The sequence below is a fragment of the Oryctolagus cuniculus genome, chromosome 10 (assembly GCF_051225735.1).
Source record: "Oryctolagus cuniculus isolate XC-2025 breed Fujian yellow rabbit chromosome 10, ASM5122573v1, whole genome shotgun sequence".
Taxonomy (NCBI): Eukaryota; Metazoa; Chordata; class Mammalia; order Lagomorpha; family Leporidae; genus Oryctolagus; species Oryctolagus cuniculus.
In genome coordinates, this window is record NC_142876.1 from 117,853,801 (window position 1) to 117,879,002 (window position 25,202).

General features: G+C 53.0%; 1 protein-coding gene across 9 annotated transcripts in view; it reads right to left on the minus strand.

The window, feature by feature from the left end:
• The window catches only part of ATG7 (autophagy related 7), a 223,788-nt gene that overhangs the window by 117,024 nt on the left and 81,562 nt on the right, over positions 1-25,202 (minus strand). For all 9 annotated transcript variants that reach the window (XM_008260431.5, XM_089306667.1, XM_070051102.2 and 6 more), the window contains 2 exons: positions 21,774-21,849; positions 7,624-7,704 (listed from right to left, as the gene is read on the minus strand). In XM_008260431.5, coding sequence (XP_008258653.1) covers positions 7,624-7,704; positions 21,774-21,849 — 157 coding nt within the window. The remainder of the gene's footprint in view (positions 1-7,623; positions 7,705-21,773; positions 21,850-25,202) is intronic.

Genomic DNA, 25,202 nt, shown 5'->3' on the forward strand with positions numbered 1-25,202 from the left:
GCCTCTGGCCGGGGCACTTGCAGCCCTCCCCACTGGGAACGCCTCTTGCTCCCCCTAGCATTTGTTTCTAGCAATTCCTGCTTGTCCTTGGACATCAGCTCAGGTCATTCTCTGCAAGGCTTTGCCAAGTTTACAAAAATTAATTGCTACAACAAGGATGCTGTCAGGAGAGTGTGCCCCCTGGCTGTAGAGAACAGCACCACGTCGCAGAGAGCACCTCTGGTTTCTAGCCCCGTCTCACCCTCCACCCCGCACTCCCTGAATACGGTGGCATGTCAATCATCTTGTACCTCAGGCACCCAGCAGGGACTCAAACAGGAGTCAACAAATGCCTGCTTTCTCTTTCTCTTTCTCTCTCTCTCTCTCTCTCTCTCTCTCTCTCTCTCTCACACACACATACACACACACTTCCTTCCAAATCTGCCCTTCTGTCCCCAAGATGGTACATGTGTAGAACTTTTAGGTGATAGATGGCTTTGGTATAGTGCTTTTAAGACTTATTTATTTATTTATTTGAAAGAGATATGACAGCTAGAGAGAGAGAGATATCTTCTATTTGCTGGTTCATTCCCCAAATGGCTGCCAACAGCAAGGGCTGGGCCAGGCCCAAGAGCCTGGAACTCCATTCTGTCTCCACATAGGTGGCAGTGGCCCAAGCACTTGTGCCCTCTTCCAATGCCTTCCCAGGAACATTAGCAGGAAGCTGGATCAGAAGTGGAGCAGCCAGGATTCGAACCAGAGCCCTATGTGAAGCTGGCGTCGCAGACACAACGGCACACCAGGATAGAGATTTTTCTAAGGTACAGCTTAAACAGTAGGCTTCTTTTTGGTGTCATGTTTCCTCACACCGCAGTGTGGTGGAAGATGGCATTACACACTGCCCAGGATGAATAGGGGGGCCTGACAGAGGCAAGAAGGAAGCGCAGTTCACTGCGTGAGGGCCCAGCTGACGCCGAGTGTTCCGAGCCACCCTCTCCCTGCCACTCTGCAGGATGCACGCGTCCCGATGCACACACAGACATTTTGAAAACAAAGTCACAGTGGGTGCACACGTGATCTTATCGCGTACCCAACTCCAGAATGAGTCTATCATCAGGCTGCTCATCACGGGGATCTCAAGATTGGGTTTCTGGGCACACACACTCCATGTGTGCAGTGGGCAGGCCCCGGCGGTGTACGATCCGCGTCTGCAGCCTGCATCTTGGTAGCAGGCCGCTGTGGCAGTCTCACAGGAGTGGTGAGCCACACGACTGCAACACCAGCCTCCCGAGGCCCCGCCTGGCTTCCACCCCGCAGACCAGACGGCAGCTTCTGGACAACCCCTGGGTCCCCAGACAAGGCTGCAGCTGCTCATACATCCCAGGCGCTTGGCTCAACGGATGGGGCCGGCCTTGTGGCAACAGGTGAAGCCACTGCCTGTGATGCTGGCATCCTGTCAGGATGCTCCACTTCCCATCCAGCTCCCTGCTCATGGCCTGGAAAAGGGATTGGGCCCCTCTACCCATGTGTGAAATGTGGATGAATCTCCTGGCTTCGGCCCGGCCCAGTCCTGGCCATTTGGGGAGTGAGCCAGTAGATGGAAAGCTCTCTTTCTACCCACTCTGCCCCGCCCCCTAACTCTGCTTTTCAAATAAATAAAATAAATCTTAAAAAAAAAAAAAATACTCAATAGATTTCCCTGCCCTGCAACGGTGTGGGAATGACAGTAGCTTCCACAGACCGCAGCAGTGCTCCTCACGTAGAGGGATGCATTCACTGAAACTTACAGAATTCCTTTCTTAAGATTCATGCATTTCACCCATTATAAATAGTGCCTGGAGAAAAGAACAATGCACAAGTTCTGAACTCTCCTTACTGCATGCATTTTCTGTAGTAATACGAGCCGGAGACTTTGTAACTCCTTTCTGTAGAATCCAGACTTAGCAAGGAGTCAGGTTTCCCAGGGCAGGGACAGGAGTGACAAACAGGGGGAAGGGCGAAATAAATACCTAGGGAGAGAAACCGTATCACCAGAGACATGAAGCCATGAAGCATGGCCTTGGCATTCCTGCCGGAAGTGCATCCCTGAATCTCATCAAAAGGCAGCAACAGACTGATCCAAATGGAGGGAAATTCTACAGAACAGCTGAGGTTAACAGACGCAGGCTAAGGAGTCCACACTAGAGCTCGCAAGGTCTTTAGGTAAAACAAGGTCCTTGTTCTTAAGAAATTCACATCCAAGTATTCAGTTGTAAAGGACCACAACAATCCAGTTAACTCCCAAAATTTCAAGGTGGAGGAGGGACGAAGTGGGAGCAGGGAGGGAGGGAAGCCCAGACCCCCCGGGCCCAAGTCCAGGGTGGCTCTGGGTGGAGACCCTACCCCACTTCCTTGTGTTCATCTTGCAACTGCTCTAGAGTTTGAAATTGTAACACTGCAGAAAGCTACCCCCAGATACCCTGAGAGCCAACAGACAGTGTAGGTGAAAGGCGCATCACTCCCTCTGAGCCGAGGCATCATGAGGAAGTCTTTGACGAACGCTGGTTTCCACATCACACCGTTCCTTCTGGCAATGGCCCCAAGCCCCTTAGCTGGCTCTCAACCCAACTGGAGAGAAAAACCTTGCCCAAGAGGGCTTCACCAGCTGGTGGGGCACACAGTCCCCTTGTCACTGGTTTTCACGAGCTTCCTGAAGCCCTTCCTCTAAGCTTCCAAAGGGGCCCTTACGAATCTCCAGGTACCACCATTTAGAAAATTCTGGAACACCCACCTGTGCTGGGGGATGCTTTGGTATTAGTCCTGAAAGACAGAGCCGCTCAGCTGCCTGTGTGCAAGGCGAGGGCAAACTGCCACGGTGGACTTGGGGGCAGAGCAGCGCGGGCTGTGCTCCACCCCTGCTCAGACTGCCCAAGATCCACACCACTGTGGTTTCTCTCAACCAGGTCACGCGCGAGAGCCTCACTGTGCAGCAGTTTCTGCTATGGCTCCAACCTCTCTGCTGGCTCTGTGCCTCAGCCAAGACGTGAGCAAGGATGCTCCTGGGAGAGAATGCAAGACAGCCTCTGGAGGGGAAAACCCACTGCACGCCTGTCAACGGGGACCTTCCCCAAGTCCTGCTGAGGCCCCGGATCTGACTCAGTGAAAAGCAGGATGCTAAGTCCGCAGTCAGAAAACCTCACAGGCACAGAGATGAAAATATAATTGGGTTTGTCATTTCGCAGCCCTGCTGCTGGGCCCGCAGATAATGGGGGACGACAGTCTCCCGAGCGAGGGAGGAGGTGGCCAAGGGAGCAGACGCCGAGCTTCTGCTGGGAGGACGAACGCGCCCCAGTGAGGCAAGCTCTTCAGAACACAAGAAACCCAACACCCAGACCACATGGAACGGGATCGCCATGGGACTCGCACAGCTGTGAAAACCCACGTCAGCCTGCATTAGCTCGTGCGGCCTGTTTATGTAAAGCAGGACTCTCTCAACCACCACCAACAGGAAATCATTTTGCCAACAAAAAAAGTGATACCTCAATGTAACGCTGACAGCCAGCGTGCAGGAGAAAGGCACAGCTACCCTCTGTTAGGAGATTATCAGGAGCCCCCTCACCTACTCTGTTAGGAGATTATCAGGAGACCCCTCACCTACTCTGTTAGGAGATTATCAGGAGTCCCCTCACCTACTCTGTTAGGAGATTATCAGGAGTCCCCTCACCTACTCTGTTAGGAGATTATCAGGGAGCCCCGCTCAGCTACTCTGTTAGGAGATTATCAGGAGCCCCGCTCACTTACTCTGTTAGGAGATTATCAGGGAGCCCCCCTCACCTACTCTGTTAGGAGATTATCAGGAGTCCCCTCACCTACTCTGTTAGGAGATTATCAGGAGTCCCCTCACCTACTCTGTTAGGAGATTATCAGGGAGCCCCGCTCAGCTACTCTGTTAGGAGATTATCAGGAGCCCCGCTCAGCTACTCTGTTAGGAGATTATCAGGGAGCCCCGCTCACCTACTCTGTTAGGAGATTATCAGGGAGCGCCCTCACCTACTCTGTTAGGAGATTATCAGGGAGCCCCGCTCACCTACTCTGTTAGGAGATTATCAGGGAGCGCCCCTCACCTACTCTGTTAGGAGATTATCAGGAGCCCCCTCACCTACTCTGTTAGGAGATTATCAGGAGACCCCTCACCTACTCTGTTAGGAGATTATCAGGGAGCCCCCTCACCTACTCTGTAGGAGATTATCAGGAGCCCCCTCACCTACTCTGTTAGGAGATTATCAGGAGCCCCCTCACCTACTCTGTAGGAGATTATCAGGAGCCCCCTCACCTACTCTGTTAGGAGATTATCAGGAGCCCCCCTCACCTACTCTGTTAGGAGATTATCAGGAGCCCCCTCACCTACTCTGTTAGGAGATTATCAGGGAGCCCCGCTCACTTACTCTGTTAGGAGATTATCAGGAGCCCCCCTCACCTACCCTCTGTTAGGAGATTATCAGGGAGCCCCCCTCACCTACCCTCTGTTAGGAGATTACCAGGAGCCCCGCTCACCTACTCTGTTAGGAGATTATCAGGAGCCCCCCTCACCTACTCTGTTAGGAGATTATCAGGAGCCCCCTCACCTACTCTGTTAGGAGATTATCAGGGAGCCCCCTCACCTACTCTGTTAGGAGATTATCGGGAGCCCCCTCACCTACTCTGTTAGGAGATTATCAGGAGCCCCCCTCACCTACTCTGTTAGGAGATTATCAGGAGACCCGCTCACCTACTCTGTTAGGAGATTATCAGGAGACCCCTCACCTACTCTGTTAGGAGATTATCAGGGAGCCCGCTCACCTACTCTGTTAGGAGATTATCGGGAGCCCCCCTCACCTACTCTGTAGGAGATTATCAGGGAGCCCCCTCACCTACTCTGTTAGGAGATTATCAGGGAGCCCCCTCACCTACTCTGTTAGGAGATTATCAGGGAGCCCCGCTCACCTACTCTGTTAGGAGATTATCGGGAGCCCCCCTCACCTACTCTGTTAGGAGATTATCAGGGAGCCCCCTCACCTACTCTGTTAGGAGATTATCAGGGAGCCCCCTCACCTACTCTGTTAGGAGATTATCAGGGAGCCCGCTCACCTACTCTGTTAGGAGATTATCAGGAGCCCCCTCACCTACTCTGTTAGGAGATTATCAGGAGCCCCGCTCACCTACCCTCTGTTAGGAGATTACCAGGGAGCCCCCTCACCTACTCTGTTAGGAGATTATCAGGAGCCCCCTCACCTACTCTGTTAGGAGATTATCAGGAGCCCCCTCACCTACTCTGTTAGGAGATTATCAGGAGCCCCCTCACCTACTCTGTTAGGAGATTACCAGGAGCCCCCTCACTTACTCTGTTAGGAGATTATCAGGAGCCCCCTCACCTACTCTGTTAGGAGATTATCAGGGAGCCCCCTCACCTACTCTGTTAGGAGATTATCGGGAGCCCCCTCACCTACTCTGTTAGGAGATTATCAGGAGCCCCGCTCACCTACTCTGTTAGGAGATTACCAGGGAGCCCCGCTCACCTACTCTGTTAGGAGATTATCAGGGAGCCCCCTCACCTACTCTGTTAGGAGATTATCGGGAGCCCCCTCACCTACTCTGTTAGGAGATTATCAGGGAGCCCCCCTCACCTACTCTGTTAGGAGATTATCAGGAGCCCCCTCACCTACTCTGTAGGAGATTATCAGGGAGCCCCGCTCACCTACTCTGTTAGGAGATTATCAGGAGACCCGCTCACCTACTCTGTTAGGAGATTATCAGGGAGCCCCCTCACCTACTCTGTTAGGAGATTATCGGGAGCCCCCTCACCTACTCTGTTAGGAGATTATCAGGGAGCCCCCCTCACCTACTCTGTTAGGAGATTATCAGGAGCCCCCTCACCTACTCTGTTAGGAGATTATCGGGAGCCCCCTCACCTACTCTGTTAGGAGATTATCAGGAGCCCCCTCACCTACTCTGTTAGGAGATTATCAGGAGCCCCCTCACCTACTCTGTTAGGAGATTATCAGGAGACCCGCTCACCTACTCTGTTAGGAGATTATCAGGGAGCCCCCTCACCTACTCTGTTAGGAGATTATCAGGGAGCCCCCTCACCTACTCTGTTAGGAGATTATCAGGGAGCCCCCTCACCTACTCTGTTAGGAGATTATCAGGAGCCCCCTCACCTACTCTGTTAGGAGATTATCAGGAGCCCCCTCACCTACTCTGTTAGGAGATTATCAGGAGCCCCGCTCACCCGCGTGCTCTCGTGCCTCTTGCAAGCGCTAACTGCTCAGAGTGAGAACCCAGGCGTCTTTGCGTTGCACTCACAGCACCCGATTATCTTTATTTCACTGGCCAGCCAGGCCTACAAAATGCCACAGAAAAACTTCTGGCGCCTGTGCCAAATGATTTCCATACAAAAATCAATCCTGTCAAGTTATTCTGAGACCAATCTACTCAGCCATTGAAGGAAAAAAAAAAAAGAAAAGAAAGCACCCCTCTAAAGAGCACACAACCCCCAAACTTGTATTTCTCAAGACAGAGCCACACCGGACTCCCCGAGACCCTGCCGTGCGCAGATGTGCGGTATCTCAAAGAGCCAAGAGGCGGAGGAACACACTCACTCTCACACGCAATCACTGACCGACAGTGAGCTCCAAACCTCAGCGCGGGCGCTTGCGATCCATGACGACGACACGGGCTTAGCTTACTTTTGAAGCACAAATAAATTCTGGAGCATCTAAGTTTAACCAAACTTCTCAACAGTGTTCATCAAATCTGAGCTCAATTTTCACTGAAACTTGTCAGGACCGTTCTCCTAAGACAGGACCCAAGAAGAGTTTTCCGAAGAAGCCTGCCAACTCAGACCATTTCTCTAGGACGGAATTCCTTCCACCCTGCCAGATTCAGGGTGCGGGGCACCGAGACCCCTGGTTCTAACAGGGAGGCCGCGGTTTGGCCCCAGGACCATGACACTGTTTTGCACAGAACTCTAACACGACTATCTGTGCTTATACAGAAACTCCTGAGTTTTTAAAGCCCAGGTTAAACCACTGGGTGTTAGAAGGCTTAAAAGGACACCCAAAAGGAAATCAGCTATCATACTGAGTATACATGTAAAAATAACTCCGACAGTTTCTCAAAGCCTATTAAAAAATGAGATGCCATCACTGTAGCTGTGAGATACACCAGCCGGTTCCCATTACTGCTCGCGCTATTTTTAGAGCCTCTGCAAAGATCAAAGGCGAAGGGGCCCTCTCCAGGCCCCTAATCTCTGCCTATGCTTCCTCGGTCAGGCCTTGGTCTCCCAAGGAGGCATGGCGGGGCTGCCTGCAAACAACCCCCGCCCCCGTCCACTCCCATCCACTCTGTGAGAAGGGGGTGGTCAGAGACCAGCGAAGTTCAAGGTCAAGCCAAAATGCCTGCCGTGCGTGCTTCAGCACAGAGCACACTGGCTCGGCTTCTTCTGTCCACTGCCCATGCAATCTCCACAGGCCACTTCTCGGTGAGAACAATACAATGAGCACAGTGTCCTTTTCCAGTGTTAGGACCCCACTCCTCCCCCACACAAAGGCCGGGGTTGGTTTTCTTGGCTCTGGCTGGTGGGAGGTGGCCGGGCTCGCTCTGGGGCTGAGAGGCAGGACCACTTACTTTGGAAGAACAAGCGGTGCATTTGTCGAACGCCAGGCTGACGGGAAGGACGTTATCAAACCGGGACAGAAATCCCCGAATCTAAAAACAAACAGAATGAAGAATTCACATCACGCTGGGGAAGGCCCCATCTCTGAAATGCACTTCTGGGTCCTGGCATGATGGACATGGCTTCTCTCCCATAGATGTGAGAGTTGGACGTGGGATAAATGAAAACTTATTCAATTTGATGTTAGGTGGGGTCTCACAAGGGGAGATGGGCTGGGGACCAAGGAAGGCAGAGACAGTCCAAAATACATATCCAGTTGACTTGGAGCAAACTTCAACAGCAACATATTGACGAGGAAATGGCACCACCTAGTGCACACACTTGTGTACTACAGCTGGTTTACATGCAGACACTATCAGTTTTAACCATTCTCTTTATTCACAAAACTGTACTAGCACTATTATCTATTCACAGTATTATGCCTGGACAACTATATTTACATCAAAGTGCTTTTTAAACCTATAGAATGGCATTAAAGTGTTTTACTAAAAATACAAATGGCAAAAAAAATTTTTTTTTGGACAGGCAGAGTTAGACAGTGAGAGAGAGACAGACAGAAAGGTCTTCCTTTTCCGTTAGTTCACCCCGCAAGTGGTCGCTGCAGCTGGTGCACTGCGCCGATCTGAAGCCAGGAGCCAGGCGCTTCCTCCCAGTCTCCCATGCAGGTGCAGGGCCCAAGGACCTGGCCATCCTCCACTGCACTCCCTGGCCACAGCAGAGAGCTGGACTGGAAGAGGAGCAAGCAGGACAGAATCCGGCGCCCCAACCGGGACTAGAACCCGGGGTGCCAGCGCCAAAGGCAGAAGATTAGCCAGCCGAATGGCAAAATTTCTCAAGACTCCACAGCACTCAGCATCTGCACTCAGACAAACATGCATCTCCTGTGGGTTAATTCACTGCACCTTCCCAACCCTGCCATTTTATGTTGATAAAACAGCCTCAAAAAGGGGAAGGCACTTGGCTGAGGAATCAACCAGCGACGGGGCCCAGCTTCAAAGGCCTTGGACCCCAAAGCTGGCTGGCTCCCTCCCCCTTCCTCCCTCTCCCAGGGTAGCAAAGCTCAGCTTCCAGCATTAATATTCGGTCTCTTCACAACCTGAACCTCAACGGAGCAGCAGAAGAGCCCCCCCCGCCGCCCCGCCACCCTACCAGCAGCAGCCCACAGCACAGGAAGCTCAGGACTGGCCTGATAGGCTCTTCCGGGAGAGCAGCACCCTTCCCCGGGTGGCCAGCCCGTCTCTCTGCCAAACGTGCACACTTTTTCCTCTGCACAGCCTCCAGGGAAGGAATGCCTATCGCAGTTGTGGGAACGTCTCTATCACCACGCTGTGTTGTTTCAACGTAATCCAAGATCAAAGGAATCTCACAGAAATGAGGGAAAATGAGACCCTCCGAACACTGACAATCTTTCGGTTCCCTGTATCTCAGGAATGTGGCGATGGCTTCGTAATCCAGTACCTCAAACAGAGCCACGGCCGTGAATACATGATTTTAAACACTCAAACAGCACAGGGACCTTCCTGGAAAGTCACAGTTGGGACTGCTGACACGCCCGAGCGCTCAGAAGCCACAGGCCTGAAGACCGCTCCCGCTCCCCCCGAGCCTCACACTCGGCAAACGCGCCAGCACATCTTGCCCACCTCCCACCAGGCGCGCTGGGACGGCGCTGCCCGCCTCCAGCGTGGACGGTTCTCTCTGCTCCAGTCTTACACAGGCAGATGCAGCAGAGCTGAGAGAAGGGAGCGGCAGACGCAGCAAGGGAAGACCCAGCACAGGCAGTGAGGAGCAGGCACGAGGCCCGCAGGCCGCCCCTGGCGTCCCTGACAGCTCCTGCAGGCACGGTGCTGCGTTTTCTCAGCAGAATAGTCTGTGTGAGAACTTCCGAATTCACCAAGCTGGCATCGCAACGCCCAGAACCGCACCAAACGCATCCTGGTTCTTCTCAGGCCAACAGCCTCCCGGGGGGAAGCGCCCAGGGTGGGCTGTCCACGTCCCGGAGAACGCCACACGCCACGCTCTGCTGAGCTGACTTTTCTAACCCACAGCTCTGAGGCCCTCCATTCTCTGTCCCTTCCCAGAGCTGGGTCCAACCTGCCTTTCCAACTCCATTTGGGACTGAATCCTACAAGCTCAGAGCACCTGCTAAGCTGAACTCAAACTTCCCTCAGGGGCATTCTCGAGTTTCTGATCCCGCCTGTACAGGGTGCCATGACTCCCAACTCTCCCTCAGCTTCCTCCAAAGCCACTCAGCTCACAAACTCCTCTTTCATCCTGATCAAGCCGGCACCACTCCACCTAGAAACAACGTCTCTACCTTCTGGAACACAGAGTTTAGTAAGTTTGTTACAGTAAGTTCTGATACAAGTCACATCCCATAAAACTCTTTCTCGGAAGTCCACAATTCAGTGTAGACTCAGAGCAGCACAACAATGACCACTAAGTCCATCATCCCAAAGTAGACCCTGAGCCCCAAAGCACTGAGACCCCACTGTGCTTCTCACGCCTTGGCAATCACCCGCCGTTCCCTTGTGTGTTTCCCATGAATGGGGTCAGGTGTGAGTGGCTGCTTGCCCCGAGGACCCTGCTTCCCTCAGTCAGGCACCCCACTCCTGTGGCTCCCCACTCCTGTGGCCTTTCTTTGGCAGAGCCGCCTTCCTCTTGGGCGTGCACTAAGAGTACAGTCACCGGGTCATATGTAGTCGGGCTGAATATGAGGGGACTTAAAAAGCTCTGGAAAACGGAATCCAGAGATAAGCTTTTGGGGCTGCAAGTCTTCTGAAACGGACGCACAGCTCTTACATAATACGTTTCCCACAGCTTTTCAAAGAGCTGGTATTGGAGGAACTGCCCAACTGCTTTCCTAAGTGACCGCACTGCATTACATTCCCGGCAGCAAGGGAGGGGCTTCAACGTCTCCACCCCTGTCAACACTTGCCACTGTTTCTGACAGTGTCCAGGTCCCCCCTGCTGGGCGGGATGCCCTGCCTCACTGTGGCTTCCGGCTGCACTGATCTGTTGACCCCTCAAGTCCCACAGTTCTGCCAGGGCTCCTTGAGCTCCTCCTCCGCCTTGTTGTCTTTCTAGTGTCCAACTGTAAATTCTGAATATATTCTCAATGCAAGTTTCTTCTGAGATGTAGGATTTGCAAATCATCCTTGCATTTATCTTTCCGCCTTCTTGAAGCATAGAATTTTTTTTTTAATTGCTGAATTCTTGTTTCATTTGTTGCTTCGTTGCTTGGGGTCATATACAAAAGCGTTGCAGGGTCATTCAGATTTTTGATGTTTCCTTCTAAGGGTTTCACAGTTCAGCTCTGGCATGAAGTCTATGGTCTATTTTGAGTTAGTTCTTGTATGTTCGATGAATATAAGGATCTAATGTCATGCTTTGGGGGACTCTAGTCAAAAAGACTTTTCCCATTGAATCTCAACAGCTGACCATAAGTGTATGGGTTCATTTTTGCAGTGTTCATTCCATTGGTCTGTATATCTGTCCAGAGGCCTGTCTTGCATTGTTGATTTTAAGTACTTTTTTTTTAAGATTTACTTATTTGAAAGAGAGAAACAGAGATCTTCCATCTGCTGGTTCACTTCTGGGTTAAGCCAAAGCCAGGGGCTTCTTCTGGGTCTCCCACATGGGTGCAGGGCCCGGGCACTTAGGCCATTTTCTGCTGCTTTTTTCAAGCCATTAGCAGGAAGCTGGATTGGAAGTGGAGCACCTGGGACAGGAACCGGTGCCCACATGCACTGAGAATGCTTGCTCAGGATCACTCCTGTTTTCCAGGCCATTTGGAGCCTTTCCCGTCCCACTGCCGATGCTCTAAACCCCCCGGGTCACACACACACTGAGCTTCCACAGGCTGTGCCCTCCCCAGGTCCTTCAGAAAATGGACAAAACGGCAAGAGCACAGGCTCTTCAAGCTTTAGCACTTTATTCGAGACACACACCGAAACCTCAGAACAATCTAAAATCCGTGCAGTCTAAATTCATCCGAGTCCTAACAAGTATATTCACATCTTTAGGCCAGGCTCCAGCTCGCGTTCCAGCAGGGGGAAAAACGTGTCCTCGGCTTCGGTGAACACACACTCACCAAGCCCTTTTACTCAGAAGTGTGCAAGGCACATGAAGCAATATGCCCTAGCAACATGCACAAGCCCTAGAACCGGACTCAGAAGGTCTCTGTGGGTCTAAGAGAGCCACAGGCGGTTCCCAGCAGGTGAAATGCAACAGGTGGAACAGGACACCTGTAGTTAGGAACCTCATTTGCATCACCAGCCGTCTGCTCTGCAATACCCACCTCACCTGTTCGAGGTAGAAAATTGGATCCAGAAACATGCTAAGAGCCTCGAGCCCTTTCCACACCGCTTCAGGACAACGAGCCCGCCAGGGGCCCACCGGGCCGAACCCGGGTTAAGCTAGCATTTACGCTTAGAGGCTTCATGGAGTGATGTCCCCAGTCTTTCTCCATCCACATGGGTGCTCAACACAGCTCAGGGTACATCCTCTCAACTCCTGTTCTACCACTCATAACTGACAGGCTCTCCTAAGAGCAGGGTGCATTCAAGACAGCTTAAGACAGGAGACAAAAGAGCAAATAATCCCCACCGCCATGCTTCCGCTCTGTTGAAGTTTTTAGTTAACTGACCTCTGTCCCAACAGCCTCCTCTAAACCCCTTTCCTCTGCTCCACTTCACTCCCTCCTACAGAGCTTGGTCGCAGGAAGATGGACTTCTTGTGAGGATCAAACCTTGCCAGCCTCCTGTCCTTGATTTTTTTTTTTTTTTTTTTTTTTGATAGGCAGAGTGGACAGTGAGAGAGAGAGACAGAGAGAAAGGTCTTCCTTTTCCGGGGGTTCACCCCCCAATGGCTGCTGCAGCCGGCACACCATGCTGATCTGAAGTCAGGAGCTGGGTGCCTCCTCCTGGTCTCCCACACGGGTGCAGGGCCCAAGCACTAGGGCCATCCTCCACTGCCCTCCCGGGCCACAGCAGAGAGCTGGACTGCAAGAGGAGAAACCAGGAAACAATCCGGCGCCCTGACTGGGACTAGAACCTGGGGTGCTGGCACCACAGGCGGAAGATTAGCCTATTGAGCTGCGGCACTGGCCTGCATTTTTTTTAACCTTAGAAACTTGGATGAAGTTTTTTTGCCACCCAATTCAGAAAAACATAAGGAAGAAATAATAAAGGCCCACGCTTGAAAACAGGTTCGTCTCACTCATATACATTAGTCCTCGGAAGGGGTGATGGCGAGAAAGTTTACTGACCTTGATTAGCTTGATGCCAAAACAATGCAAAAGCAGAGTACAAAGTGTAGGTCCCTCTTGCCCTCATCCCTCTCCCCCAAAATCGTCCTCAGAATCAGTGTCCTGTGTAGCCTCCCAGGGACAAAAAGAAGCCTTTATGGATAAACCAGCCTGAAAGTAAGCCTATCTGTGCTGCCCCGAGTATTAAAAAACCCATCTGGCCACGACAGCACCTGGGAAGCACAACTGTGATGCCGGGGTCCCAGGCCCCACACAGGGCCCAGCAGCCTAAGCCAGGAGCCCAGGGAATGTGTGGCCCTTGCTTGTGCCTGAGCTTGGCTAACAGGGCCTTAGAAGACAGGACCCTGCCTCACTGTAAGGAGGGAAGACGGGAGCAGTGGCCTCAGCTGGGCCTTTGTAGACGCAGGCCTGCACATGTGCGGACGGACTCCATCAGGCACACCTGTGCATTGTCTAACCAATGGCAGAAGGCTACGGGTGGTGGGCGCACAAGACTCAAAGACACGTTCACAGACCTTGAGCTGTGATGCACGCTGTGCCCCGGGATCCACTGTGGAGCACGCTGGCACAGACAGAAGCGACAGTCACTCAGGGCTCTGGAGCGGCCTGGCCCAGTGTAATTAGAAACAGCTCCCGAGGCAGTTCCGAGAGAAGGTCAGGCTCAAGAACCCCTAGACCAGGCTGCCTTTCAGCTGAGGCCTGAACAAGTGCAGTGTTCCACCAGAGCCATCCAATCTCCGGCAGCCCAAGTTTACACGGTGGCCTCGGCCTTGAAGGGTTTTCTGCTGCCCCTGAGCTGGAACTCCAGACCTTTCACACGGCCTGGGCGGCCCTGCAGCCTCCGCCAGGCCCCTCAACCTCTGTGCCGCAGGCTCACTGGCCTTCCGGTTCTCTCTCAGAGCTGCTTCCCAGCTGGGTCTCGGCCTCTGTCCTGTGCCTCCCCTAAAGCACCTACCCCTCCGCCTTTTCCCTCCCACAGAAAGCACCGCTGCGGCCTGAGCGTGGCCGCTGAGCAGGGGGCAGGGGTGGGGGCAGAGCAGGCAGGCTCCTCTCTCCTCCCTTCTGGCCTGTGACCTGCGCATTCTCCACAGGAGGCAGTCAGGGCTCAGGCAAGGGACAGGGCCTGCCTGAGGCTTCACCACGACCGAGCCACAACGCCAGGAATCTGCATTCTGTTCTTGCTAGCTCTAAAGCCTGGGTACAAATGCTGAAACACCAGGAGGAAGTAAGAAGAAAAGGAAGGGAGAAATGACAGGAACTTGAGAACACACCTCCGACCACAGAACTCAGTGCCTGGGGGCTGCACCCCAGCAGCTGGACTCACGCATCTTCAGTCAGTTCTGCCCAGGTGACCGCAAAACCAATGGGTCAGGTGCAGAAAGCGGCCGCCTCGCCTGCTATCTTTTCGGGAAAGTCAGCTTGAGCACCGAGCCGACCTCACCTAAGCTAAGAGCCACAGGCGAACGGCCATTCTGGAAGGCACAGGCGCAGCTGCAACGTGAAACTGCCGCCTGGCACTTCACAGCAGCTTCCAACTGCCCTGCGAGGTTTCCAGAGCTTAGGGTCTACAGAAATCAGGCCTGACTCCAAGCTCCACGTGGGCGTTGGATGATGACATGAGTCTTAATCAAACACAATGCCAAGACGGAGTTCAGTACGGCAAAACCCCAGGCACACCACAGTGCTCTCTGCTTCTGTAACAGCTTTGGCCACCACCACCGACCAGCCTCTCCTTACAGAACAGGAGTCATCGAGGGGTGCAAGAACTGAGCTGGGGATGAGCTGGTGTTATCTTTAGGAAAACAGTGCAGAGGGCAGGGAAGCCTCCCAACCGGCCCCTACTCACTGCTCCCGGAGTTTCAGGAGTTTCTGTTAGGATGGAGATAAGCATCCCTTTTCATTAAAAGTGATAGAGAGGGGCCGGCGCTGTGATGTAGTGGGTAAAGCCGCCACCTGGAGTGCTGGCATGCCATATGGGTGCCGGTTTGAGTCCCGGATGCTCCACTTCCAGTCCAGCTCTCTGCCATGGCCAGTGGAAAATGGACCAAGTCCTTGGGCCCCTGCACCCCCGTGGGAGATTTGGAAGAAGGCCCTGGCTCCTGGTCCCGGATCGGTGCAGCTCTGGCTGTTGTGACCAACTGGGGAGTGAACCAGCGGATGGAAGACCTCTTTCTCTCTCTCTGCCTCTCTTTCTGTGTGTAAATCTTTCAAAAAAAAAAAAAAAAAAAAAGTGCCGGGCCGGTGCCATGGTTCACATGGTTAATCCTCTGCCTGCAGCACCGGCATCCCATTTGGGTGCTGGGTTCTAGTCCCAGTTGCTCCTCTTCCAGTCCAGCTCTCTGCTGTGGCCCGGGAAGGCAGTGGAGGATGGCCCAGGTGCTTGGGCCTCTGAACCCGCATGGGAGACCAGGAGGAAGCATCTGGCTCCTGGCTTCAGATCAGCGCAGTGTGCCAGCCATAGCGGCTATTTGGGGAGTGAACCAACAGAAGGAAGACCTTTCTCTCTCTCTCTCTCTCTCTCAATGTCTATAATAAAATAAATAAAATAAAAAATCAATGTCAAATAAAACAAAAAAACAAAGAGTGAGACATAAGACCAATGTTTTCAAGTGGCTGATCTGTGTGTAGACAATGCTAGGGCTCAGTAAATGGACTGTAATTTGGCCTGGATGTTAATTCCAGGAGCTTATCACGTTATGAACAAGATACGGACCCTGCCCCAATTCAGAGTGACGAGTGCCAAGAGCTGCCTCAGATCCTTCTGTAAAGGGAGATCAAGAATATAGGGATTGTTGCTCCCCCACTCGCGGAGGAACGACGCCTGACGCTGTTTTCTTTCCCCGGTCCTTCCCGGATTTGCTGCCTCTCCCCCACTTTCGCAGAGGAGCGGCACCGGCGAGCTCTCCGACCGACTCTCTCAGGGGGACCCCTCGTGTGTTGTCTCTCTCCCCCTTTTATAGTCCTCTCCCACCAATTCGTGCTCTGCTGCCCACGTGCTGAGCACGCCGATCAGGAATCAGCTAATTAATGAAGCAGCTGTGTAAGATTTGTTTACTCCCTCTCAGCGCCATATGATGGGAGATCAGATGCATAGAGTTAGTCTTAATAGGCTCAGTGGTCTAGTCTAGTCTCGGTAGTCTCAGTACTTATTTCGCCATGTTGCGGGAGACAGGCCCTGCTCCCCACAGGGATGGGCCGGTGCCGTGGCTCACTAGGCTAATCCTCTGCCTTGCAGCGCCGGCACACCAGGTTCTAATCCCGGTCGGGGCGCCGGATTCTGTCCCGGTTGCCCCTCTTCCAGGCCAGCTCTCTGCTATGGCCCGGGAGTGCAGTGGAGGATGGCCCAAGTACTTGGGCCCTGCACCCCATGGGAGACCAGGATAAGTACCTGGCTCCTATCATCGGATCAGTGCGGTGCGGTGGCCGCAGCGTGCCGGCCACGGGGGCCATTGGAGGGTGAACCAATGGCAAAAAGGAAGACCTTTCTCTCTGTCTCTCTCTCTCACTTTCCACTCTGCCTGTCAAAAAAAAAAAAAAAAAAAAATATAGGGATGGATATGAGCCTGAAAGCGGAGCCGGGGTTCCAATCGATGTATATGGTCACAAAGCCTTCAGGCTGCTCCTGCATGGTGCCACCTGACAGGGGACAGCCCCACTTGGGTACCAAGAGTGCTGGGCCAAGGGACACCACCTCCTGAGAGAGCTGGGTCCCACTCCTACTCAAACAGGGGCTGCAATCTGACAGGCTTTCGACCTCTGACACATCCCCTTACCTGTAGAGCCCAGCTTCTTCCAGTGCTTCACAGAGGAAGCCCGGGCCTTGCCAGACCTGATACCCAGGTCACGTGGGAGAGGCCTGGTCCCCAGAGTGGGGGACCTTCTGCAAGGTGGTTAGGCCACTGGGGTGCGACCCTTAGAAAGCATCCAGCCTTGGGTATCTTGTTACAGCAACAGGAAACAGGGACTTAGGGCCCCCAATAGCATGAGAATCACCGCATCTGAGTGACTAGAGGGCCATCAACCACCTTAGGTGGCTCCAGAAGGAAAAGTGTCCCATGCCAGCCACTTAACTTCCCTGAACCTGACAGCGCTCTGCACAGAGAGGGTCTGGGAACTGTCTGCAGAAGGGATGGCCGGAGGCGGGGAGGGACATGGGATGGATGGGTCACAGCCACAATGGCTGCCGTGCGGAATCACGTGAGGAATGCCCACTTTCCTGGCTGCTTATCCTGTCATCACCCTGAGGGGTCCAACACTAGAAGGGGAGGGAGAGCCCGTTCCTGGGAAACCCACCCTGCTGCTCCTCTTTTAACCTCCCTCCTGGGCATCGGGCTGACCTCATCCTGGGGCACCCCGAGGAATCCATTTCTGAGCAGAGTGAAAAGACCTCTGTTGAAAGCTAAAGGCCTGAGGATACAGGGGTGCAGCCCGAGACAGGCCAAGCAAACAGCAGGCTGAGATGCACAGGAGCCCGCAGCTCCATCTCGGCGCTGCCTCCCTTACAGCTTTGCCAGGCCACGGCCCTCCCAGGGTCCTGCCCTAGTTCTGCCTTTGTTCTACTTTCCCGTAACTAACTTAGAAAAAGAATTCAAGACCCTGTGAGAACCAGGAAGTTGGCAGGTCCAAACCCAGAGGAAGGACACACACACTCCGGTTCTTTCTTCATCAGGACGTTAGAACCAAGAGTACATTTACTGCAAGACAAAAACTGTGCCGGGGGGGAGGGGGGCCCATGATGTGTGGGTTGTGGCAGTCAGGCTGCCTGTTTTTTTACCATTAGGCATGGGGCTACGAATTTCTGTCTCAGTCAAGATTTCTCACCAGGCTGTGAACCACCTTCCTGGAGACACCAGCAGTGGCCTGGATGCTCACAACAAAGAACCAGAAAGACGGAGGAAACAGGATCCAGCCTGGCAGGGCTCACGTGCCATCAGCAGCCTTGTTTACATAAAAGATCCTGGCTGAAGCAGAGAAAACAACAGGACCATGCTAAGCTCCACAACGACAAAGTTCTCTCCACAAAAGCAGCCAGACCCCAGAGCGCACACCACAGGACTCCGTTTACAGGAGGTTCCGAAGCAGAACACCATCTCCCTGGGGCTGAGGCCAGGGGTGCTCACCACGAGGGGTGGGGGTGGGCCTGAGGGGCTGAGGATGCTTGGTGCCATCTTACTGCCATCTGGGTGCTGGGAAGACGAGGCGATCATTCTGTGCCTGTTCATCGAGCCAAACCGCTCATGGTCTGTGTGCTTATCTGTATGTACTTCATGCATCAGTCAAGTGGCTTTTTGAAAAATCTCTTTGCAGGCAGGAAGGAGCTCGTCCTCACGGCTGCCGCCTGCAGAATCTGCTCCCCATACACTGGGCCAGAGTGAAAAAACGAGGACAGGAAGTCGAGAGCCCCTAAGCTGATTTCCTCACCTAAAACAGCTTTTTACCATTTTCAAATTCAGGAAGAGGCTGCTTCAGGCAGAAATTCACTGAATTTCAGGGCCCAATCACATCTTCTTTTGTACGTGGCCAAATTCTGCCTGGGGCCCCACGCAGAGGACAGCTAGTGAGTCCCCCAGCAGGGAGCCGTCTCCCTGTCACACAGTGAGTGGACGCGGGGCCTGCGGGTCTCAGGGCAGGGATGGCCACTGCTCCACTCTTCCTCAGGCACAGGGGCCAGTGAACAAGTCTTCTCCTTCGGGGAGCTGAGAGAAATGAGCCCAGGCACTTCACTGGCTGTTCTCCGCGTACCAAGTACACGAAGGGGCTTGCCCAGGCTGCGCCGACAGGAAACGGCCCACCTCAGGTGTCTGCAGTGGGCGATGCCACACAGGCCGGTGTTTCGGCGGAGACAACACCCCCTTCATCAGAACACAGAGGCGCTGATGGACTCACTCCACATCGGGCCACAAAAGGCTGTCTGAAGCCTACGAATGAGAACCACCCAACTCTGATCTGTCAAGTTCTTTCTCCACTTTCTTTTTTAGAAAGAAGCTAAAAATAAAGGCTTGAAACTTGAAATAATGTAATGACATACACACAGGCACAAAACTGGGCTTTTCCCATTTATGGCCGTGCTATTCTTCAGTCTCTGAGAGGCCAGATGAAGACATGGCCAACCACTAAAATAATCCTTCAGACATCTGAGAGGGAGGGAAGGGAACTTGAGGGGCTGGTGAATGAGAAACACTCGCCGGGAGGGTGTGGTTGCCATGGCAGTGTGAAAACATGGGTGCACGCATTTAACACTGGTCCCTCCTCGGGGACCGTCCTGCCCCCGGCTCGGGCATGGAGGAACCACAGCTGCAGCAGTTGAGCGTGGAGGACTTAGGGAGGGGAGGCAGCGCAGGACAGGGGCAGCCAAGGGACTTCCGACCCTTTTCAGAGTGGGTGGGCGCACCTGCAGGCCAGGAGGAAGGCAGGGAGCCCGGCACAGGATGTGGAGGAGATCGGGAGCAGGAAGCGCAGAGGTCGGCTCGGGAGTGAGCTGCCTCGTGGGAGCTGCCTGTCACTGCAGGGTCTGCCAGGTCCTACTGCACACGCCCCCGTAGGGAGGATTTACACACACGTGTCTAACAGATGCCAGTCTGTGTGAGGCTCGGGGAAGGGTCACATTTGCAGAGGGTCCTGTGGTCTACATCACTCTGGACACAAAGAAAAGCACCTGCTTTTACTGAGATGCAAGCGGAAGGTCCGCTCTGGGGGGCTGAGCACAAGGGGCAAGGGCAGTGCCTGGAAGCCAAGCCTCCCAACACGCAGGCAGGGCTCTTGCCACTCAGAGAAGCTCTAGAGAACACCAGTCGAAGGGCCGAGTGTGGGGGCTGTGCTGCGGCACAGCAGGTTAGACAGCCCCCGCCTGCCAGGCTGACATCCCACATGGCTGCTCCACTTCAGGTCAAGCTCCCTGCTAATGTGCTTGGGACGGCAGCAGAAGACAGCCCCAGTGCCTGGGCTCCTGCCACCCACATGGGAGACTCACAAGGAGTTCCAGAGTCCTTTAGCCTGGCTTTAGCCTGGCCCAACCCCAGCTGTTTCAGCCATGTGGGGGTGAACCGGGGGATGGACGATTTCTCTCTTTCTCTGCTTCCTCTCTTGGTGATCTGCCTTCCAAATAAGTAAATAAATCCCAATTTTTTTTTAAAAGATTCATTTATTTATTTGAACATTGGAGTTACACACAGAGAGAAGGAGAGACAGAGAGAGAGAGAGAGACAGAGAGAGAGAGAGAGAGAGAGAGAGAGGTTTTCTATCTGCTATTTCACTCCCCAACTGGTCACAATGGCTGGAGAAGAACCGATCTGAAGCCAGGAGCCAGGAGCTTCTTCCAGGTCTCCCACATGGGTGCAGGGACCCAAGGACTTGGGCCATCTTCCACCGCTTTCCCAGACCATAGCAGGGAGCTGGATTGGAAGTGGAGCAGCTGGGACTCGAACCGGAGCCCATATGGGATGCCAGCACTGCATGCGGCAGCTTTACCCGCTACACCACAGCACCAGCTCCCAATTTTTTTTTTTTTTTTAAGGTCAGGTTTGGTTTGGGATTGGGCCTCATCCCCAACTTTTTGTGTGACCTGGGACAACTCATTCCCTTTTTCTGATGGCCATCCGGTACTGGAGAATGAAAGGGCAGACCCAGGCACAGGGGGCGGGCAGTGGGGAGGAAGAGAGGCAAGTGTGAGTGGGGTCAGCCACTCCGCTCTGAGTGCACCCTCGAGCGTCCCCAGATGGGACTGGTGGCCCAGTCACAACTGTGCTGATGGGGCCAGCGCTCATGTTTTGAGCTGAAACACACACCCAGAACCTGGACACGAGACTGGAACTGCTCTTTATTCCTCCAGAAATACAGTCCCGTGAAGAGGCAGTGCGAGGGACCGGCGCTGTGGTGCAGCGGGTTAAAGCCCCAGCCTGCAGCACCAGCATCCCATACGGGTGCTGGTTCAAGTCCCAACTGCTCCACTTCCAATCCAGCTCTCTGCTATGGCCTAGGAAAGCGGTAGAAGAAATCGCCCAAGTCCTTGGGCCCCTGTACCCGTTTGGGAGACTGTACCCGTTTGGGAGACCGGGAAGAAGCTCCTGGCTCCTGGCTTCAGATCAGCCTAGCTCCGGCCATTTTGGCCATCTGGGGAGTGAACCAGTGGATGGAAGACCTCTCTCTCTGCCTCCGCCTCTTTCTAACTCTGCCTTTCAAATAAATAAATAAATCTTAAAAAAAAAAAAAAAAAAAGAGGCAGCATGAAGTCCACATTTTGCCCTACTGTTGCTCTTTTTTCATTCCTTAGGGGATGGAGCTTCCTGAAAACGCCACCTGCTTTGTGGTGGCACTGCACACTTCCCAGGGTTTTCCCATGCTCCCCTGCGAAGCCTTTCTATGTGGGCAGAATTAGTAACAACAGCAAGGACAGGGCAGGCATCATCTCGTGCGGACCCACTACACGCACTTCTCCAGCCACCGGATGAGATCACCATCATTTACAGCCATGAAGACTAAGACTCAGGGAAGGCTAGTGGCCTGGCCAAGGAAGGCCACCGTAACTACCAGCCTGGCACTTTAGCCACAGGCTGGCGGGGTCCGTGCCTGCCTGCTCTCCCACTCGTGTCCATGACGAGGCCTCTAAGCAGCATGCTGAGCACAAGGAAGACGTGCAAGCTGCTCCCACCCCTGTGTCCATGAGGTCTTCTCGTCCCCAGCCCGCAGCATGGAGCGCCTCTGGCCTCCAGCTGGAGGGTGTCAGTGGGGTGGACGGGAGGTGGCCTGCACTGCTGACGGGAGAGGGATGCCCCCCGCTTTCCCCGTGTGCTGAAGGGATGACGTCCAGAGCTGGGACTTCACGTACACAGCACTAACCTGGTGAGGCACAAGCCCAAGGGAGGTCGGAGGCTCATTCATGCGGTCATCACTGCTGCTGGCAATGGCGTAGCCCCTGGGGAGAGGAAACAGTTAGCGCTGCTGGCTTCTTCACGCTACGCAGAACCCCTGTGAGGAGGACCAGGCGCCTGGGGCTGCCACCAAGCACGAAGGCAGATGACCAAAAAGCCCTTGCCTAGCAGCGTAAGCTGGCAAACCTGAACGTCCCTGGGAGGGAGGGCACAGGAGCAAGAAAAAAAATGCGTGGACTGGAGTTAGAAAGACCAGAGCTGCGATGCTCGGCAAGCAGCTTCACTCCTCTGGGCGTCCGCCCGCCATGTGCAAGACAGGAACACGGCGGCTGGGACCAGCCAGTCAGGAGTGTGTTAACAAACGGCCCAGAACAATGTGTGGTGCATGGTAAGCCAATAGACACTAACTCTCTCAACCTGGGACAGTCTTGCACAACACCACTGCATATTTTTGTATTGCAACTTTGAAGTGGAAAACTTTCTGAGTTTCCTGAACTGATACAAAGACCACAGAAGCAGAGGAAGAATTAATTAACGTAGCACTCCCTGAGCGAAGGTGCCATCTACCTGTGCCACAGAAGAGGCAGGCAGAGGGCTTGGTCAAGGAAGCCCAGAATCAGCTCTCAGAACCTGCACCCCAAAGACTTCCTGTCAGGAGCTGGTAAGAGACCACATGGCAGGGGCAGCTACGGCAGACAACCAAGATGAGAAGCGAACAAACCAGCGTCTACACTGGTTACATACGTGACCACAAGTGTACAGAGGCCATATTCTAACCATCTAGAAAAGCTCTGAGCTGCACAATAACCATGGTATTCTTGAGAGTTTGCACACTGACTTTTTGAGAATCAGGAAAGCAAATCTTTCAAAAACATGATTCTCCCTGCCTGTATTATCAACAGCACAGCACAGTGATCCAAACAGCCTGGCGTCACACTGGCCAAGCTACATCCCAGCCTTTCCACTGAGCAACACCGTGAATCCTGGCTACTTGGTTACCGTTACCATGCCTCAGTTTCCCCACCAAAAATGGGACTAACAGCAGGAGTAGGGAGCATTTGGTCTAGCAGTTAACATGCCTGTTAACATTCTGGGAGACAGGCTGATAGCTCAAGTGCCCGTGCTGTTGCGTGGAAGGTTAAGCGTCCACCTGCAGTGCCAGCGCCCCATAGGGTGCAGGTTTGAGTCCCGGCTGCTCCATGTCCTATCCAGCTCCCTGCTAATGGCCTGGGAAAGCGGGAGCTGGGCCTCTGCACTCATGTGGGAGACCTGGAAGAAGTTCCTGGCTTCGGCCTGGCCCAGCTCTGGCTGTCACAGCCATCTGAGGAGTGACCCAGCGGATGGAAGATACCTCTCCCTCTCTCTGCCTTTCAAATTAATAAATAAATTTAAAAAAGTAATTAGGCTCCTGCCACTGTGGGACACCTGGACTGCTCTCAGTTCCCAGTATCAGATACTCAGGAAGCAAACCACAAATGGGATTTATTCTCTCTCTCTCTGCCCCTCACATACATTTGTTTTTAAGTGTCAGTAATAACAGTTATTTCCTAATAGGTTTGCTAAGCTCCAGAGTTACATGAATTGATATTTGTAAAGTGTTAGAATGGGACCTGGCACAGAGAGAGCACTGTGGAAAGCACTTGGAAAATGAAATAAATCACGGCACATGAGCGACACAGCCAGGTGTGGCTTGACTATCGGACACCTGACCGCAGAGTCAGGGCCAGAGAGCGAGAATCTGAAGGCACCACATTCTCTTCTTTCTTCTTTCTTCCTTTCTTTTCTCTCTTCTTCTTTTTTAAATCATTGACTACGGGGCCAGTGCTGTGGTGTAGTAGCCTAAGCCTCCACCTGCATTGCCAGCATCCCACCTGGGCACCGGTTCTAGTCCTGGCTGCTCCTCCTCGATCCAGCTCTCTGCTATGGCCTGGGAAAGCAGTAGAAGATGGCCCAAATCCTTGGGCCCCTGCACCCACGTGGGAGACCCAGAAGAAGCTCCTGGCTCCTGGTTTTGGATCGGCCCAGCTCTAGCTGTTGCGGCCATCTGGGGAGTGAACCATCAGATGGAAGACCTCTCTATCCCTCTGTCTGAGACTCTGCTTCTCAAGTTAACAAATCAATCTTTAAAAATAAATAAGTAAACAAATCATTGACTCTGTTTTTGAAATTAAATTAAATTTTGTCCTGCTTGTCCAGTCCACACTGGGCTGATTTTTATCTGGAATGCAGTACATGTAAAGTGTTCCACACGCAGGCTATGAGAACGCCAAGGGCCCCGCTGAAACAAACAGCACCAGCCTGCTCAGGTTTCTTCTCTCAGGAAAGCCTAGTACGCCGTGAGCGCTCGGAGAATCATACCACATCTTAAAAGCTTATGTGGTCAGGACCGACCCTCCCACCGGGGATAAATAAAAAATTTAGACAGAGTGTGAACACTTTTGCTTGGCAGCAGCAGAGAGCTACCGAGAGAGGGAAGAACGGCCGAGCCCAGACCTGCGAGCCAAGAGGAGCTCACGAGGTGAACCTGACACCGTGAAGGGGAGCTTCCCCTCCGGCGGCTGCTGACCACTGACGGAGCGGAACACTGGACTCATGGCAAACAGCCCAGGATTTGCACTGGGCCCTGGGGCCGCGTTCTCAGAGTAAGGGAGGACCAGAAGCAGAGCGGCCCCGCTGCGTCGCGGTGTTCGAGGGCTGCCGGGGCCCTCGGCCCAGCAGCCTGAAGAATAGAATGTCAGCCTCGTCACCTGCACGATTTTTCGTGTGGAATGTCCAACACTCAGCCAGAAATAGCCAAGCACGCTCAAGCAACTGGGGAAATGCAAATGCTAACTGGACGTGTGACGGTATTAAGGAACCACCTCCAGTTTTTAAAGTAAACATAGCAGAGCTTCAGACTAAAGGATACATTTTTATAAATAAAATGCTATGCTTGGGATTTGCTTTCAAACAAGCCAGTATGAGGAGAAACAAAGTGTGGACAGCAGTATAGATAACTGATGACCGACCACGTGTTAGTAACTGCTAAGGCTGGTGGTGCACACACACACACACACTAACTTAATATATAAGTATGTTACAGATATACATAGTCTTGTAATATTTATATGACTTTTTCCATAATAAGAAATTAAAGAAAAATAACAGGCGTATAAACAGACAAGACGTGACTAAAAGCCAAGAAATACAAGGACAATAGGAAAATACCCATGGGAGACCCAGATAATGGAGATAACTGATAAGGACTTACTAAAGAGACAAGACCAAATGTTGTCAAAGAATCAAAAAGACCAAAATGACAATTTCAGAAGAGAACAGCAAACGTAGAAAAGATTAAATGAAAATTGCAGATGTAACATATACAATGCAATTTAAAACTTAATTAATGGTTTTAACA